Genomic DNA, 19,005 nt, shown 5'->3' with positions numbered 1-19,005 from the left:
TTGATAAGTTTGTATCAGTTCCTTTGCTCATATGATATTTAACTTGGTATGTCACTAGAACCTAACCTGGGCATGTTATAACAGAAACAGTGCATTGGTGATCATCCATTGGGAAAATAACTTTTAATGTTTGTCTTTTAATATCCTTCAACAAAATTCAATCTGTCTTCCTGTGTGGGAGGAAAACATTGAAGCTGACACAATCCATTGTGTCCGAGATAGCAAAGCAATGGTAATCTTTCACGAATCGCTATATGCTTTCTGGGTTCAAGGTTTTCTTAAGAGTAAATACCGTAAAGTTCCACCATACTTCCATACGCAATAAAAAATATTGCTCATTACTGTTGCCATGCCTAGTGTTGTATTTCCCTCAACTATGCATTTGGTGAAGATTATCTGTCTCTCCCCTGCTCCTCTTCCACCTCCCTTCACTCCACACCAAATCATCCCCAAGTTCCCTCTGTAGCACCTGAAAATGTTACCTTTGAAGAGGAGGAGGATGCTTTGCTCCTGCAATGGTCTGAACTTCCACCAGGCCAGGCTAATGGCATCCTGCTTGGTTACAGAGTGTTGTATTGGGTTAATGACATCCTACAGGTGAGAATGTGTTCTTGAGTTAACTACAGACTTTATAAACATAACCAGACATGTAATTTGTTTGTTGGAATAAAAACAAAAATGTGAATCTTCTCTGATCACCTTCTATGGCCTTTGGTTCAATGTTGGGCAAGCACAGTATCGGTATAAGATGTTTAGAGAGCTTGGACACTGATCAAAAACAAAACAAAACATCGAAAGACCATGTGAGTCCATTGCACGACAAGTTCCAGAGGACTTATCAGCCATATTTGGGCCTTGGCAGCCATAATCATTCAAGCCAATAATTTTATCCATGATTGCCAACGTGTACCATCGAGTCCGATCTTGCTGTCGCCCATCAGAGAAAATGCTGCACCGTGGGCAGTATTCAACGGAAATTGGAAATACAATCGCAAAGTTGTCGTGTGAAGTCGAACCAAAAATATAATTAATTAAAGCGTGCTTTGTACATGATGCTGTTCTTCGACGATGGTTCGTCTTGCTCTTCCATGAGGCCTGACACCTGTATTAAAATAAAATTTAACTCGAACGACACTCTTCGACGTCACGACGTCGACCGATATGCCTCCGCCCACATTATTACATCATAATAATACTTGTACCAAATGTGATTTTAATCCATTCAGCTGTTCACAAGTTATCACATTTTTACCTGACATTACCTCTGACCTTTGACCTCAGGACCCCCAATATCTAATCAGTTAATCTTTACATCATTATACACATCTGTACCAAGTTTGAATTAGATCCCTTTTGCCGTTCTCAAGTTATAGACCTATTACAGACTCTGACCTTTGACCTCTTGACCCCAAAATCGAATCAGTCAATCTTTACATCATTATGCACATCTGTACCAACTTTGAAAAAAAAATCACGTCAGCCGTTATCAAGTTATAGACCTAATACAGACTTTGACCTTTGACCCTAAAGTCTAATCAGTTAGTCTTTACATCATTATACATACGTGGTGTACAAGTTTGAATTAGATAACTTCAGCCGTTCTCAACTTATAGACCCTTCACAGACTTTGACCTTTGACCTCTTGACCCAAAAATCAAACAGTTAATCTATACATCATTATACATAATTCTACCAAACTTGGTCAGAATCCCATCACTGGTTCACAGGTTATCGCGATAACAGGATATTTTTTTAACCTAACATGACCTCTGACCTTTGACCTTTGCCCTCTTGCCCCCAAAATATAACCAGTTCATCTTTACCTCATTATACATACCTGCAACAAGTTTGCCTAAGATCCCTTGAGCCGTTCTCAAGTTATCGCGGTAACGAAAACCTATCACGGACAGACAGACGGACGGATGGACGGACAACCCGAAAACATAATGCCTCCAGCGACGTCATCAACGGAGGCATAAAAATCCAAATATAATCTTATGTCATTCCTCTTTTATTGGTACCCATCCATATGATATCATTGAAATTAAAGGAACACGTCCACCCGAAAGTTGTATCGACTAATTCCCTAAAAACTCAATGATGTTGAATACTCTGAGTACTGCTGGACCGCTTTGAGCAGAGAACCGAGGAAGTGCCGGCCTCAAAGGACCAGACACAGCTTGGCTTGAGCAGTCGAATGACGTCATGATTCCGTCGCAGCATCATAATACTCAGAGCATCTCAATTATGGACGCGTGCCATATACGACATTGTTTAAGGGGCCATCCTCTTATTACTTATGTACAAGGAAAGAGTTTAGACCGGTGAACACTGTGTGTGTGTGTGTGTGTGTGTGTGTGTGTGTGTGTGTGTGTGTGTGTGTGTGTGTGTGTGTGTGTGTGTGTGGCATTTTTTGTAATAATTAGATTATTTAATTACAAATTAATTAACTGTTTATAGTAATTTAATCATTTTTAATATATTATAATTAATTCAAGTTTTAGCCATTATTTAATTATATATTATATTTAATTATATTATATAATTAATTAAAATTTTACTTTCGTTTTTTTATTCCAATTAATTCTATGAATTTTAATAGTAATTTTAGCTGAAAAAGGTGTGCTAACTGCCGTGTGAGGCAAGGTAAAGGTGAGTCTTTGGAAGATAGCTCTTCGTCGCTGTTGGAGGGGAGGCAAGAACCTCTACTGTACGTCGGTGAATGATTTAGTGGGAAAGGGCATACTTTGAATATTTACTCAGATTACCCCTACCCACGTAGCTTACCTCTCTACGTCCCCAACCCAGTCCATTCACCACATAGATTAAATGATCGTTTACCTGCGATCTTTTCTACCCCATTAACCCTTCTCAACCCAAACACTCTTACCTGAAGGTCGCTTGGTTTCCTCCCGTTCTCTCTCTCTCTCTCTCTCTCTCTCTCTCTCTCTCTCTCTCTCTCTCTCTCTCTCTCTCTCTCTCTCACTCTCACTCTCACTCTCACTCTCTCTTTCTCTCTCCCTCTCTCCCTCTCTTTCTGTTCATCCTTCTGCTTGCTCTGCCACCTCGCTCTTCCATGAGCCTCGATCTTGTATGAACAAAACAAAAAGCCCCAAAAACATTTCACGCAACAGTGATGGTTGTTCAGCATGGATATAACGAAGGAATCCTTCACCTATGTTTTTTGTTTGTTTGTTTAGAAGTAGGACTAGAACTCAAAGCATCAGCTTCAGAAATTAGGATTGAAATTACTTGGAGATTTGGAGAAATATGGGATGTGTGGAGGACATCCGGGGTGGACAAGATTGATACAGCCACAAATTCTCAGGAAGGAAAAAAAACAAATGGAAACTTGGAAAGAGGTGGACTTGGGGGTATGAGGGATTAGCGGTGGCGTAAAGGTTAGAGCGATGGAATAGGAAGTCTTTTATATGCTGTTATTGTGTGTTGACAGTGAACCTTAAGCATAGGCATCTGAATTTCTTCCTTTAACACCAGCAAGTTATAATGACTTTTTAGGGGTCATCTACAAATTATGTACACAAAAAGGAGGGATAAGCATCAAAGGGATTCATTAGAAGTGCAGAAAAGAGGAAAGAGAATAAAAGGAGATTATTTGAGGCCCACATTGAGGGGTGACGGGATGAGTATGAAAGGTTCTTGCTATTTCTGTGAATGCAATGAATACACGCGGGGCAATAGGAATATTTGGAAGTGGAAATAGCTTATGGCCATGTGGGGAGAACAGCCTCTGAGAGCTACATGATGACTGAGACCTGAGGAATTTCCTTCCTCTGGACCTAAATTGATTGAAACCAACAAGTGGACTTCCTTCTTTGTTAAATTATGTTGATTTACCACCACGGGCTGCAGCTTTGGTCTTTTGGATCCGGAAGTTTGGCAAACGTTGCCTTTGATGGTCGTCCAGTTCCTTTTGTCAAAATCATTACTTTGCTTCATCCTACAACTTGTGTCAGGCAAATTATCTTGAACGATTTCTGTGCTGCGCTCAGGTCGCAAATGATATCTCGGGCCACTCACAACTTTAAGTGATTTGTGTTGTTCAGGTTGTGTGGGTATAACTAGTGTATATACCGTGTGCAATTGGTCCAAAGCATGCCAGGCAGTTTCTTCTGTCATGTCCAGTGTTAAATGTTTCTTCCTTGTAAAGCTTTCGCGCTTTGCTCGCAGGCAATACTCGTGTCACGAACCCTAAGGTTCTCTACTCGGGTGATCCTAAACTGGCACGGGTGGATTCCAAACTTGGGTTTATTCCAGAGCCAAAGCAAAAATGCAAAACTCTAATGTGGCACGGTATGCAACAAAGCAACATTTGACTGGTTGGTCTTCTTCTTCTTCTCCCTCTTTTTCCCTCTTTCCCTCCCATCCTCCCCCTGATCCCATCTCAAATCTGCTTTCCCATTTATTTATTAACAGAGAGAGAACATTCCAGAGAGTCTCCCTCTCACTATAAACTACTCTGACTTACTAGAGGATTCTATACCCAAAGGACGGAAGTAACCAGAAATATCTGGAACCCTGATTAAAGTTTAACTACACTTTGTTTGTAGTTAGGGTTTGTAGTTAACTACACTTTGTTTGTAGTGCAACGCAAAATTCAGACCTCAGCACAACATGAGAGTGTGGTCCTGTCGTCCTTTATTCCAGCTTGAAACACACAAACAAACCTGTGTGATCCAAAAATACCAACGTTAACATTACAATATGTTTACAATAACAAGCATAGGCTGCGCATTCGGCAAGCATGTCATCAAATTGATTCCAAATCAATAAACTGTAAAGCAAGTGTCCACAAGTCGTTTACTAGTATTCCATAATGCAACAGAGTAGAATATTAAGACCATTCCGGCGAAATATCAAAACACACAATCACAGCACAACTCCCACGTGACAGTGTAATAACTCTCGCCCCGGCCGCCGTCGAGTCTCATGAGCAAGGCTCGTCAAGCTTCACGAAGGTGGCGTGGTCAAGTAAACTGAACATCAAAATAAACTTATCACTTTCATTTTTTGAAATGTAAAGCTTTACAAACACGTTTCTTCAATTGTAATTGCTGATTATGTAACGGGAACTTCACTTCAATCACCTGGTTGATCAACAATGGCATGCTTGAGTGGTTCTGTATAGGGATCTTTCCCTTTAAATAATGACCCTCATAATGAAATCCTTCAGTTCTCGTGGTTAGACATTCATTTACTGCTGTCTATAGTCACTCTAGACCTGGAGGCTTCTGATCGGGAAAACAACAAGAAAATTCAGATGCCACGCCTGACATCTGAACAACGTTTAAGGGCAATTGGGATGCTTGAGGCTGGTGTAAGCCAGCGAACAATTGCCCAACGTCTTGGTTGCTCACGGCCTGCAATTTCCAACCTGGCCAGGCGTTATGGTGGAACTAGAACTGTGAATGATGGTCTACGAAGAGGAAGACCACAGGTAACCACCTCAAACCAAGACCGCTGGATTGTGCTGCAGCATCTTCGTGATCGTTTCTGCCCTGCGACGCAAACAGCTGCAGTGACAAAAGGTCGCCACAACAACCGCATCAGTGTCTCTACTGTGCAGAGGTGCTTGAGAAGTTGGGGCCTGGTGGCAAGACGTCCTTGCAGAGGTCCAGTGTTGAACGCAGCGCATCGGCAGAACAGACTAAGATGGTGTCTGCAGCATCGCCGCTGGACCAGGCACCAGTGGAGTGCAGTCTTGTTCAGCAATGAGTCTGTTCAGACTCTGTTCAGCAGTCTGTTCAGCAATGAGTCCAGATTTTGCCTCCATGCTGCTGATGGGCGTCAACGGGTATGGCACAGAGGTGGGGAAAGGTATGCATCATGCAGTATTCGCCAGATCAATCATTGGGGAGGACCCAGTGTGATGGTATGGGCCGGCATGTCCACCCGTTTCAGGACACCTCTGGTCGTCATCGAAGACAATCTCACTAGTCAGCGTGATGTAAATGAAGTTTTGAGACCATCTGCTGCCATTTATCCAGGCTCATCCTGACATCGCAGTTTTCCAGCAGGATAACGCTCGACCCCATGCTGCTTGCCTGACCACCAACTTCCTCCAGGAACAGGGTGTTGAAGTGATGCCTTGGATGCCTTATTCCCTTGACCTCAATCCCATTGAGCATTTATGGGATGAGCTTGGTCGACGTCTTGCATCGAGGAGATCAATGGCTGTCAATCGGCAAATGCTCATTCAAGGCTTGCAGGAGGAGTGGGACAGACTTCCCCAGGACCGCATCAGACGCCTGGTACAGAGCATGCGTCGGAGGTGTACAGCCTGCATCACAGTTCAGGGAGGACACACACGATATTGAGGACTGCTGTCATTCTGTCCTTGACTGTTAGGAGTGTTGTGTCCATTCCTGTGTCATTTTGTTTTGACTGTATTCAGGTGCGTGCCTTTGTGTTGCAGTGCTGTGACTTTTGTTGCACCACCCCTTGTGATGTTCATGCTTTTTGTTTTTTGTGGTTTAGGCAACCTCTTGTTTATTGACATGTTTAGTAAAGATAGCTGAACTTTACCTGTGTTCAAATATTTTTCATTTTTGTGTGGAGGATTTCAATGAGTGTCCTCATAAAGATTTTATAAGTTTATTTTGATGTTGAGTATACTTTGCAAAGCGCCGCCACATGTCTATACCAAAGGATATAAATGTCACATCAACCAATAACACACTTAATGCAATGATGTCGAATCAGGAGAAATTCCTACATTTATAACCTCCTTACCCCGAAACTCGAGTTACAAGTTGTACACGTTCTGCTCTGCAAAAGCTGCCATTTCTCCAGGCTCATCCTGACATCGGTGTCCTCTCTGTTTGAGGGTGTTCTCTGAAGGGATCAGCGCACAACCGGTTTAACCAGTTCTTCTGGTGGACCCTCCCATTCCACTTTGCGCCAGGGGGGAAGGGGGAAAAAGGGGAAAATGGACTTCTCCAAGTTGAGGGGGGAAACGAACTGGTGCTATCATTGGCTTAATGTAGCAGTAAAAACTGCACTGTCACAGTAGCACCGGCTCAGATCATCCCCAATGCAAAACCATGATCTTTTATACCCTCGTCAACCCTCCCAACCCCCACCCTACACCACCCCAATCCCTCCTCCAAAATTTCCAGTGTTTTCCCTCCTTGGACCTTGGAGTTTCCTTCTGCATCCATCTCATCCACCCCATGCAACCTCTCCTGCCCCCATTCTTCCCCACACCCATTCTTTGTCCATGTTTTCCACTATAGTGTTGGCGTTTCCCCTCTCCCTCTACTGTTCATTTTGTCCTGTTAAATCCTGACCCATTCAGTGTACTACTCCTTCCATGGCCCTCAAGTATGTACCGTAAAGTGGAGTGACTTTGAACACTTTTCACAGAAATGTGCTGTATCTATTTTTTTAAACTCCTAAACAGTTCAAAGCCCCCCAATTAAGGTAAGACTTTGATATCATCGCTGGGTAGGTGTTCAAACACGTCCCAATCACGAGGTGACTTTGAACGCCTGAAAAAAAAAAAAAAAAAAAAATAATAAAAAATAACCATCAACCCCAAATCTGATGATCACCAAAATTGGATGTTGGAAAGGTCACACCATGGAGTTTAAAGGAGGGGATCTAAAGCCAGTAATACCACACATTTATTTTGTTTAAATTCTTCAAAATTGTTTTTAAAATGTGGTCAATTTCACCCCAAAAATGTTTTTTTTTTACGGTATACAAAAAAGTACAGCATTGCACATTGTCCACTTACTTTACTGCACCTTTTAGAGGAACCCTTACACCTCAACAACTAATCCATGGTCATGTATAACGAACAACTCGTTCCGTATTGAATCATTGTAAAAGAAGCGTTAACATTGTACTGTACCAATACACCGCCCAACTGTTGCTTGTAAACGATTCGAATTTTATTCAAGCAGTTGGGGAATATGGAACATGCGTACTCCAGTATTGAAGTTGTCATTTTTTTGAACAATGATTCATTCTTTCTAGTGTACTGGTAATTCATTCTGTATCATCATTCACTGTTGATAATAATACTTTCAATTCGTGTATCATGATATGAGATTCATTTATTTGTGTGTGCTTATTCTAATTGATTATTCTTTGGGTAACACGACATTGTCATCACAGCCACCTCAGCTCGACCTCCTGATCCTTTATCTTTTCAATGAGTGCTCAATGTTCTTCCGCAGGCGTCTGTGGATACTGGACAGCAGACCTGGGTCTTACTCAATGTGACAAAACATAGCAACCAGGTGAAGGCTCAGGTTGAGGCGTATACAGCCAGTGGAGCTGGACCCCGCAGCCATTATGTTCACAGAAATGTTCCAACTTCAGCTGGTGAGGTCCATGAAGTTATTTATTTATTTTTTATACATGGACGAAGGCTCATAATAGAGCTGACACACACACACACACACACACACACACACACACACACACATGGGCATACTGATGAGACAAACACTTAACACAGCCACTGAGCTTGAGGGAAGTGCCATAACTAACATCACTTCCTGGGATACTCTGGGTACCAGCGACGTCATAACAATGGCGCAGCTTTTCTAATGGCTAATGATGAATAATGACGAATGATGATCCTCATGGATGGGGAAAGTACCCCCTGGTCAAATTCCAAATTCCCCGTGTCCCTCTGCTCTCCCCATCCGGTCACTCCATTAGCAGCTGAGCTGTACAACCAGCAGTGACAATTTGTAATTAAATCTTGGTCAGTTGCTAGATTGTGATCCAAATATTTCAGATGCAGATCAAATATTTCAGATCAATCAAATATTTCAGATCAAATATTTTCAAATATTTCAGATTAATATATATTAATTAAAATGCTCTTTTTCACATGAACAATTTATATTTTGTTGGAATTCACCTATAAGGGTATTTGGGAAGCTTGTATCTCTGAGAGATCAATTTATTGTCAGACAAATGGTTAATTCAGGTGATTTACAATGAAATATAGGTTACCGTAGTGTTGTCTTCTTGGTAGGAGATCTGTATCCACAGGATAACCTATAGGTATTAATTATTGTTATTATTAATTATTATTTTAATTATTATTATTAATTATTGTTATTATTAATGTTATTATTAATTATTATTATCATTATTATTAATTATTATTAATTATTATTATTAATTATTATTATTATTAATTATTATTATTTATTATTATTAATTATTGTTATTATTATTATTAATTTATTATTATTATTAATTATTGTTATTATTCATTATTATTAATTACTATTTATTAATTATTATTATTATTAATTCTTGTTGAATACCAACTCACCTCTGAGTTGTCTAGCATGGGTTCAAATCTCGACCCAGCTTTAAACTGCCGTACAGAGAGATTTCCTCAAATTGGAAGCTAGGATATGTTTTTTTTTTTCCCTTCAACCAGAAGCTTGGATATGTATAATTTAATGACAGAAAATGATTAATTTGCTATAAGAAGCTCCGTGGGAATGGGACATCATGGGTTGCTCCAAGATGCTCGTGCTCGTAACCATTTACAAACAGATTGCAACTCATAACGTCATTAATTTCAATTTTTTTTGTTTTGCAGCGATCACGTTACCATCATGGGGTCAACATAACGGAGCGACCGTCTTGGCTGTACTGCTGCCCATTGTAGCGCTCACAGCTTTGCTTGCACTGGCCACCGTCATCTACTGCAAACGTCGCAAAGACACATTCTTTGGGTGCGTGCTGTGCACCTGGCTGTTTCGTCTGCCTGGTATAGATGTTAAATAAGTTTCCCATAACTATTTTATTACTATAAAAATCACTTATAACAAGAAAGAGCAATCAGAGATTGCAAACCCTCGCCAGGATATATTTTCAGTGGTTTTTTAAGGCTTTTGTGTTAAAACAAATATGGCGGCCGAACCACGTGACCAATGACGTCATTTTTTGTTTTTTCTAAACTAATTTATTCCTAGATTATGCTCAACAAATTTCATCTTTATCGGATGAAGTTTTGTACTTGCCGAATTATGACGTCATAATGGAGGCACCTATGACATGATCATTAACATATTTTATTCCCCATGGAGAGTTCTTTACAATGAGCCATGTCTCAATTTTTTCTATTCAGCACTTTCGGAGATATAGAGGTGCAATGTTTTTCGGTTTTTCCAAGATGGCGGCCGAACCACTTGACCGATGACGTCATCATTATTTTTTTCCTCCACCTATTTATGCCTACATGACGCCCAAGAAATTTCATCTTGATAGGATGAAGTGCGGAGTTGATGATGTAATGATGTACACCGAGCATGCAAGGAATGATTGGAATGATGATTGTCCCATCTGAGATTGGTCGTTTAGCCAAATTTGTGGCCAATGAGCACAGTTTTTCAAAACCAACCGATAATTTTACATTGACGTAGCATTTCACGGATCTATACTTTTCTGGCTCGCAAAGACCCATTCTTCAAATTTCCTTTGAGGCGTCTAACCTTGAGCCTACTCCGAAAGGTTTCAGTGATGTGAGAATACGTCATGTTAAACTGTTTAATATCATGGTCGCTGGCAGGATGGCCTAGAGGTACATGCACTAGCCTGGGTTTGAATCCCAACCCAGCGATAAACTGTCGTCCTAGTGTTTCACAGGCAGGTGTGTGCCTGGCAGACATTGATTCATCATCAGTGTGTGTGCCATCCTTGGGAGGGTATCCTTCATGTGGATTTAAACTAGGTATCCTATGTGTTGGCATAAGTTGGTGGACCTGCGAAGAGTAGTTGGGCTGTCGCTGGCACCGTTGCCAAATTACAAATTCATGCCCTTTCTTCCTGAATCGAAGTGGTGTCCCGACCAGGATGGTAGCCTCTTGGAGTCGGAATGTTGACCTGACCAGGATGGTGGTACCCTCTTCGAGTCGGAATGTTGACCTGACCAGGATGGTAGCCTCTTCGAGTCGGAGTGTTGACCTGACCAGGATGGTAGCCTCTTCGAGTCGGAATGTTGACCTGACCAGGATGGTGGTACCCTCTTCGAGTCGGAATGTTGACCTGACCAGGATGGTACCCTCTTCGAGTCGGAATGTTGACCCGACCAGGACTGCAGCCGAGCAACCACTTCGGCATCATCAACGCTCAGTATGGAGCATGGTACATGAAGATAATGAATACCATGACCATTTTCATCATCACAGTTTGGATGTAGAGTATGCATAATAAGAAGAATCACACACTTGTAATCAAATGGGAAGATATGATGGGGTTGAGAAGTATGACTATTGGTCACGGAATTCCAGTTCACGGCCTTCTTGGCCATCAGTGTGAATGCCATTCTATGTTTTCCATACCATAGTGGTGATGCAATTCCAACCTCCACATGCTTCATAGTTCTGGACTGGAAGAGCTCATGACTCACAACTGCATAACTGATCTGCTTTGGAGCACTTTGGCTTGGACAGATTTTCATTTATCCTCCTTGAAAGGTATACGTGCCATGCTTCCTCGGATAGAGGGCACAATGTGGCAAATCTCTCCACAGTCTTGGCTTCAAATCACTTTCAAGGATGTGACTCACTCCGTTACCATTTCCATGTCCTTTCCGAGATGTTTTCGGCATTTGCAACAGCATTTTGATGCCTTCCAGCAGCTGATGTAATGGTGGAAATGTTCGATGAATTATGGAAATTGGAAACAGGGACGGGATAACTGGAGGATGCTTTCATTTCAGTGACGCCGTCAAACTTGTATTTGTCTTCCAACCTGCTTTTATAAAACAAAAGTTTTCTTAAAATAAAGTATATAGATTTTTTTTAACTCGACTCTCTTTAAAATAACATTCAAATCCTGTTTTTATCTTGTCCATATCTGTTTATTAATTATTTGTCAATGTATTTTATAGGGGTCAACAGGATTAATTATTTGTCAATGTATTTTATAGTGGTTAACAGGATTAATTATTTGTCAATGTATTTCATAGGGGTTAACAGGATTAATTATTTGTCAATGTATTTCATAGGGGTTAACAGGATTAATTATTTGTCAATGTATTTCATAGGGGTTAACAGGATTAATTATTTGTCAATGTATTTCATAGGGGTTAACAGGATTAATTATTTGTCAATGTATTTTATAGGGGTTAACAGGATTAATTATTTGTCAATGTATTTCATAGGGGTTAACAGGATTAATTATTTGTCAATGTATTTCATAGGGGTTAACAGGATTAATTATTTGTCAATGTATTTTATAGGGGTTAACAGGATTAATTATTTATCAATGTATTTTATCAGGGTTAACAGGATTAATTTATTTGTCAATGTATTTCATAGGGGTTAACAGGATTAATTATTTGTCAATGTAATTTATAGGGGTTAACAGGATTAATTATTTGTCAATGTATTTCATAGGGGTTAACAGGATTAATTATTTGTCAATGTATTTCATAGGGGTTAACAGGATTAATTATTTGTCAATGTATTTCATAGGGGTTAACAGGATTAATTATTTGTCAATGTATTTTATAGGGGTTAACAGGATTAATTATTTATCAATGTATTTTATCAGGGTTAACAGGATTAATTTATTTGTTAATGTATTTCATAGGGGTTAACAGGATTAATTATTTGTCAATGTATTTTATGGGGGTCAACAGGATTAATTATTTGTCAATGTATTTCATAGGGGTTAACAGGATTAATTATTTGTCAATGTATTTTATGGGGGTCAACAGGATTAATTATTTGTCAATGTATTTTATGGGGGTCAACAGGATTAATTATTTGTCAATGTATTTTATAGTGGTCAACAGGATTAATTATTTGTCAATGTATTTTATAGTGGTTAACAGGATTAATTATTTGTCAATGTATTTTATGGGGGTCAACAGGATTAATTATTTGTCAATGTATTTCATAGGGGTTAACAGGATTAATTATTTGTCAATGTATTTTATGGGGGTCAACAGGATTAATTATTTGTCAATGTATTTTATGGGGGTCAACAGGATTAATTATTTGTCAATGTATTTTATAGTGGTCAACAGGATTAATTATTTGTCAATGTATTTCATAGGGGTTAACAGGATTAATTATTTGTCAATGTATTTCATAGGGGTTAACAGGATTAATTATTTGTCAATGTATTTCATAGGGGTTAACAGGATTAATTATTTGTCAATGTATTTTATAGGGGTTAACAGGATTAATTATTTATCAATGTATTTTATGGGGGTGAACAGGATTAATTTATTTGTCAATGTAATTTATAGGGGTTAACAGGATTAATTATTTATCAATGTAATTTATAGGGGTTAACAGGATTAATTTATTTGTCAATGTATTTTATAGGGGTTAACAGGATTAATTATTTATCAATGTATTTTATAGGGGTTAACAGGATTAATTATTTGTCAATGTAATTTATAGGGTTTAACAGGATTAATTTATTTGTCAATGTATTTCATAGGGGTTAACAGGATTAATTATTTGTCAATGTAATTTATAGGGGTTAACAGGATTAATTATTTGTCAATGTATTTTATAAGGGTTAACAGGATTAATTATTTGTCAATATATTTTATAGGGGTTAACAGGATTAATTATTTATCAATGTATTTTATGGGGGTTAACAGGATTAATTTATTTGTCAATGTAATTTATAGGGGTTAACAGGATTAATTATTTGTCAGTGTATTTTATGGGGGTCAACAGGATTAATTATTTGTCAATGTATTTTATAGTGGTTAACAGGATTAATTATTTGTCAATGTATTTTATTGGGGTTAACAGGATTAATTATTTATCAATGTATTTTATGGGGGTTAACAGGATTAATTATTTGTCAATGTAATTTATAGGGGTTAACAGGTTTAATTATTTGTCAATGTATTTTATGGGGGTTAATAGGATTAATATATTTGTCAATGTAATTTATAAGGGTTAACAGGATTAATTATTTGTCAATGTATTTTATAGGGGTTAACAGGATTAATTATTTGTCAATGTATTTTATAGGGGTTAACAGGATTAATTATTTGTCAATGTATTTTATAGTGGTTAACAGGATTAATTATTTGTCAATGTATTTTATAGTGGTTAACAGGATTAATTATTTGTCAATGTATTTTATAGGGGTGAACAGGATTAATTATTTATCAATGTATTTTATGGGGGTTAACAGGATTAATTATTTGTCAATGTAATTTATAGGGGTTAACAGGATTAATTATTTGTCAATGTATTTTATGGGGGTTAACAGGTTTAATTTATTTGTCAATGTATTTTATAGGGGTTAACAGGATTAATTATTTGTCAACGTATTTTATCGGGGTTAACAGGATTAATTATTTGTCAACGTATTTTATATGGGTTAACAGGATTAATTATATATGTCAATGTATTTTATATGGGTTAACAGGATTAATTATTTGTCAATGTATTTCATAGGGGTTAACAGGATTAATTATTTGTCAATGTATTTTATGGGGGTTAACAGGATTAATTATTTGTCAATGTATTTTATAGGGGTTAACAGGATTAATTATTTGTCAATGTATTTTATAGCGGTTAACAGGATTAATTATTTATCAATATATTTTATCAGGGTTAACAGGATTAATTATTTGTCAATGTATTTTATAGGGGTTAACAGGATTAATTATTTGTCAATGTATTTTATAGGGGTCAACAGGATTAATTATTTATCAATATATTTTATCAGGGTCAACAGGATTAATTATTTGTCAATGTATTTTATAGGGGTTAACAGGATTAATTATTTGTCAATGTATTTTATAGGGGTTAACAGGATTAATTATTCATCTATATTTTATCAGGGTTAACAGGATTAATTATTTGTCAATGTAATTTATAGGGGTCAACAGGATTAATTATTTGTCAATGTATTTTATATGGGTTAACAGGATTAATTATGTCAATGTATTTTATCGGGGTTAACAGGATTAATTATTTGTCAACGTATTTTATATGGGTTAACAGGATTAATTATGTCAATGTATTTTATATGGGTTAGCAGGATTAATTATTTGTTAATGTATTTTATAGGGGTTAACAGGATTAATTATTTGTCAATGTATTTTATAGGGGTTAACAGGATTAACTATTTGTCAATGTATTTTATAGGGGTTAACAGGATTAATTATTTATCAATATATTTTATCAGGGTTAACTGGATTAATTATTTGTCAATGTAATTTATCAGGGTTAACAGGATTAATTATTTGTCAATGTATTTTATAGGGGTTAACAGGATTAATTATTTATCAATATATTTTATCAGGGTTAACGGGATTAATTATTTGTCAATGTATTTTATAGGGGTTAACAGGATTAATTATTTGTCAATGTATTTTATAGGGGTCAACAGGATTAATTATTTATCAATATATTTTATCAGGGTTAACTGGATTAATTATTTGTCAATGTAATTTATCGGGGTTAACAGGATTAATTATTTGTCAATGTATTTTATAGGGGTTAACAGGATTAATTATTTATCAATATATTTTATCAGGGTTAACAGGATTAATTATTTGTCAATGTATTTTATAGGGGTTAACAGGATTAATTATTTGTCAATGTATTTTATAGGGGTCAACAGGATTAATTATTTATCAATATATTTTATCAGGGTTAACAGGATTAATTATTTGTCAATGTAATTTATAGGGGTCAACAGGATTAATTATTTGTCAATGTATTTTATAGGGGTTAACAGGATTAATTATTTGTCAATGTAATTTATCGGGGTTAACAGGATTAATTATTTGTCAATGTATTTTATAGGGGTTAACAGGATTAATTATTTATCAATATATTTGATCAGGGTTAACAGGATTAATTATTTGTCAATGTATTTTATAGGGGTTAACAGGATTAATTATTTGTCAATGTATTTTATAGGGGTCAACAGGATTAATTATTTATCAATATATTTTATCAGGGTTAACAGGATTAATTATTTGTCAATGTAATTTATAGGGGTCAACAGGATTAATTATTTGTCAATGTATTTTATAGGGGTTAACAGGATTAATTATTTGTCAATGTATTTTATAGGGGTTAACAGGATTAATTATTCATCTATATTTTATCAGGGTTAACAGGATTAATTATTTGTCAATGTAATTTATAGGGGTCAACAGGATTAATTATTTGTCAATGTATTTTATATGGGTTAACAGGATTAATTATGTCAATGTATTTTATCAGGGTTAACAGAATTAATTATTTGTCAACGTATTTTATATGGGTTAACAGGATTAATTATGTCAATGTATTTTATATGGGTTAGCAGGATTAATTATTTGTTAATGTATTTTATAGGGGTTAACAGGATTAATTATTTGTCAATGTATTTTATAGGGGTTAACAGGATTAACTATTTGTCAATGTATTTTATAGGGGTTAACAGGATTAATTATTTATCAATATATTTTATCAGGGTAAACTGGATTAATTATTTGTCAATGTAATTTATCGGGGTTAACAGGATTAATTATTTGTCAATGTATTTTATAGGGGTTAACAGGATTAATTATTTATCAATATATTTTATCAGGGTTAACAGGATTAATTATTTGTCAATGTAATTTATAGGGGTTAACAGGATTAATTATTTGTCAATGTAATTTATCGGGGTTAACAGGATTAATTATTTGTCAATGTATTTTATAGGGGTTAACAGGATTAATTATTTATCAATATATTTTATCAGGGTTAACAGGATTAATTATTTGTCAATGTATTTTATAGGGGTTAACAGGATTAATTATTTGTCAATGTATTTTATAGGGGTTAACAGGATTAATTATTTATCAATATATTTTATCAGGGTTAACAGGATTAATTATTTGTCAATGTAATTTATAGGGGTTAACAGGATTAATTATTTGTCAATGTAATTTATCAGGGTTAACAGGATTAATTATTTGTCAATGTAATTTATAGGGGTTAACAGGATTAATTATTTGTCAATGTAATTTATCGGGGTTAACAGGATTAATTATTTGTCAATGTATTTTATAGGGGTTAACAGGATTAATTATTTATCAATATATTTTATCAGGGTTAACAGGACTAATTATTTGTCAATGTATTTTATAGGGGTTAACAGGATTAATTATTTGTCAATGTATTTTATAGGGGTTAACAGGATTAATTATTTATCAATATATTTTATCAGGGTTAACAGGATTAATTATTTGTCAATGTAATTTATAGGGGTTAACAGGATTAATTATTTGTCAATGTATTTTATAGGGGTTAACAGGATTAATTATTTATCAATATATTTTATCAGGGTTAACAGGATTAATTATTTGTCAATGTAATTTATAGGGGTTAACAGGATTAATTATTTGTCAATGTATTTTTTATTTTTTAACAGGATTAATTATTTATCAATATATTTTATAGGTGTTAACAGGATAAATTATTGTCCCCCGTCGCACCGCGGAGCGAATGGGGACTATGGTTTTCCCCTCCGTCCGTGTGTCCGTGCGTACATGCGGGCATACGTGCGTGCGTGCATGCGTAAGCGAAGGAGCGAATTCTAATTTGGTGTGTGGGTGCAACCCACGTCAAAATCCAGGATGGCCGCCGCCATGTATGTCTGACGCCATGTATGTCTGAACCTTGTGAGCGGAATATCTTGAAAAATAAGCGAAGTACTAACTTCTAATCTGGTGTGTGGGTGTATCTAGGCATAAGGAAGAACGCTATTGAAAATTGGGTCGCCACGTCAAAATCCAAGATGGCCGCCACCATATATATGTCTGAACCTTGTGAGCGAAATATCTTGAAAAATAAACGAACTACTAACTTCTAATCTGGTGTGTGGGTGTATCTACGCATAAGGGAGAACGCTATTTAAAATTGGGTCACCACGTCAAAATCCAAGATGGCCGCCTTGCGTCTTCCACTTTGTCAACTCACATCACTTCACCGACGGGGGACCGAGGCGTAACGCTTGTTTGTCAATGTAATTTATCGGGGTTAACAGGATTAATTATTTATCAATATATTTTATCGGTGTTAACAGGATTAATTATTTGTCAATGAAATTTATAGGGGTTAACAGGATTAATTATTTATCAATATATTTTATAGGTGTTAACAGGATTAATTATTTGTCAATGTAATTTATAGGTGTTAACAGGATTAATTATTTGTCAATGTAATTTATAGGGGTTAACAGGATTAATTATTTGTCAATGTAATTTATAGGGGTTAACAGGATTAATTATTTGTCAATGTAATTTATAGGGGTTACCCAGATTCATTCATTCATTCAATGTAATTTATAGGGGTTAACAGGATTAATTATTTGTCAATGTAATTTATAGGGGTTACCCAGATTAATTATTTGTCTGTATTTTATTGGGGTTGACAGGATTAATTATTTGGCAATGTACTTTATAAGGGTTAACAGGATATGACGCACATCCTGATAAGGACATTGAGGAAATTAAAAGATACAAAAAGAGTTCTTGGAGTAGTTATCCAATCAGAGCTTGGGAATCATACAAAGTAAAAGTTCTTGCAGTTCATCCAATAAGAGAGTGGCGTGAACAGATTTTATGACTATGTGCTATAGAAGGCACTCATTGTTATCCCCTCGCAGATGTCACATAAAAATACTTTTTACCAAGGTTGATTGCTCGATACAATGTGTTTTACCCACAACCCAGATTCTAAATGCCTCCAGTACATTTATGTCCCACTAATAGATATTTATTTCATTTGTGATACAAAAAGAGTATATAGTGAATTATAATCCACTTATAAGTGATAATAAAATTATGGAGGATCGAAAAGACTTGTTTAAATGGCCCATCAGGGGCTAATATGGAGTTTAAGAGAAACAGCCATTTTCGACCTCCTTACAGCCAAGAAGTTTCATTTTATTTAATCAATTATGACGAAACGAGCATCTACACTTCCACAGTTCAAATCTGCCACAGGTAGTACCATGAAGAGCAAGTCGCACATC

At 36.4% G+C, this 19,005-nt stretch overlaps 1 protein-coding gene across 1 annotated transcript in view; it reads left to right on the top strand.

Moving 5' to 3' along the window:
* Positions 1-19,005, top strand: part of LOC137435031 (tyrosine-protein kinase receptor UFO) — a 150,725-nt gene that overhangs the window by 75,304 nt on the left and 56,416 nt on the right. The window contains exons 8-10 of the mRNA XM_068128399.2: positions 455-597; positions 8,205-8,352; positions 9,599-9,734. Coding sequence (XP_067984500.2) covers positions 455-597; positions 8,205-8,352; positions 9,599-9,734 — 427 coding nt within the window. The remainder of the gene's footprint in view (positions 1-454; positions 598-8,204; positions 8,353-9,598; positions 9,735-19,005) is intronic.

The sequence above is a fragment of the Myxine glutinosa genome, chromosome 9 (genome assembly GCF_964187855.1).
Source record: "Myxine glutinosa chromosome 9, kmMyxGlut1.1, whole genome shotgun sequence".
NCBI classification, from domain to species: Eukaryota; Metazoa; Chordata; class Myxini; order Myxiniformes; family Myxinidae; genus Myxine; species Myxine glutinosa.
The sequence above is the reverse complement of the archived record's forward strand: the minus strand, read 5'-3'. Positions and strand labels throughout refer to the sequence as shown.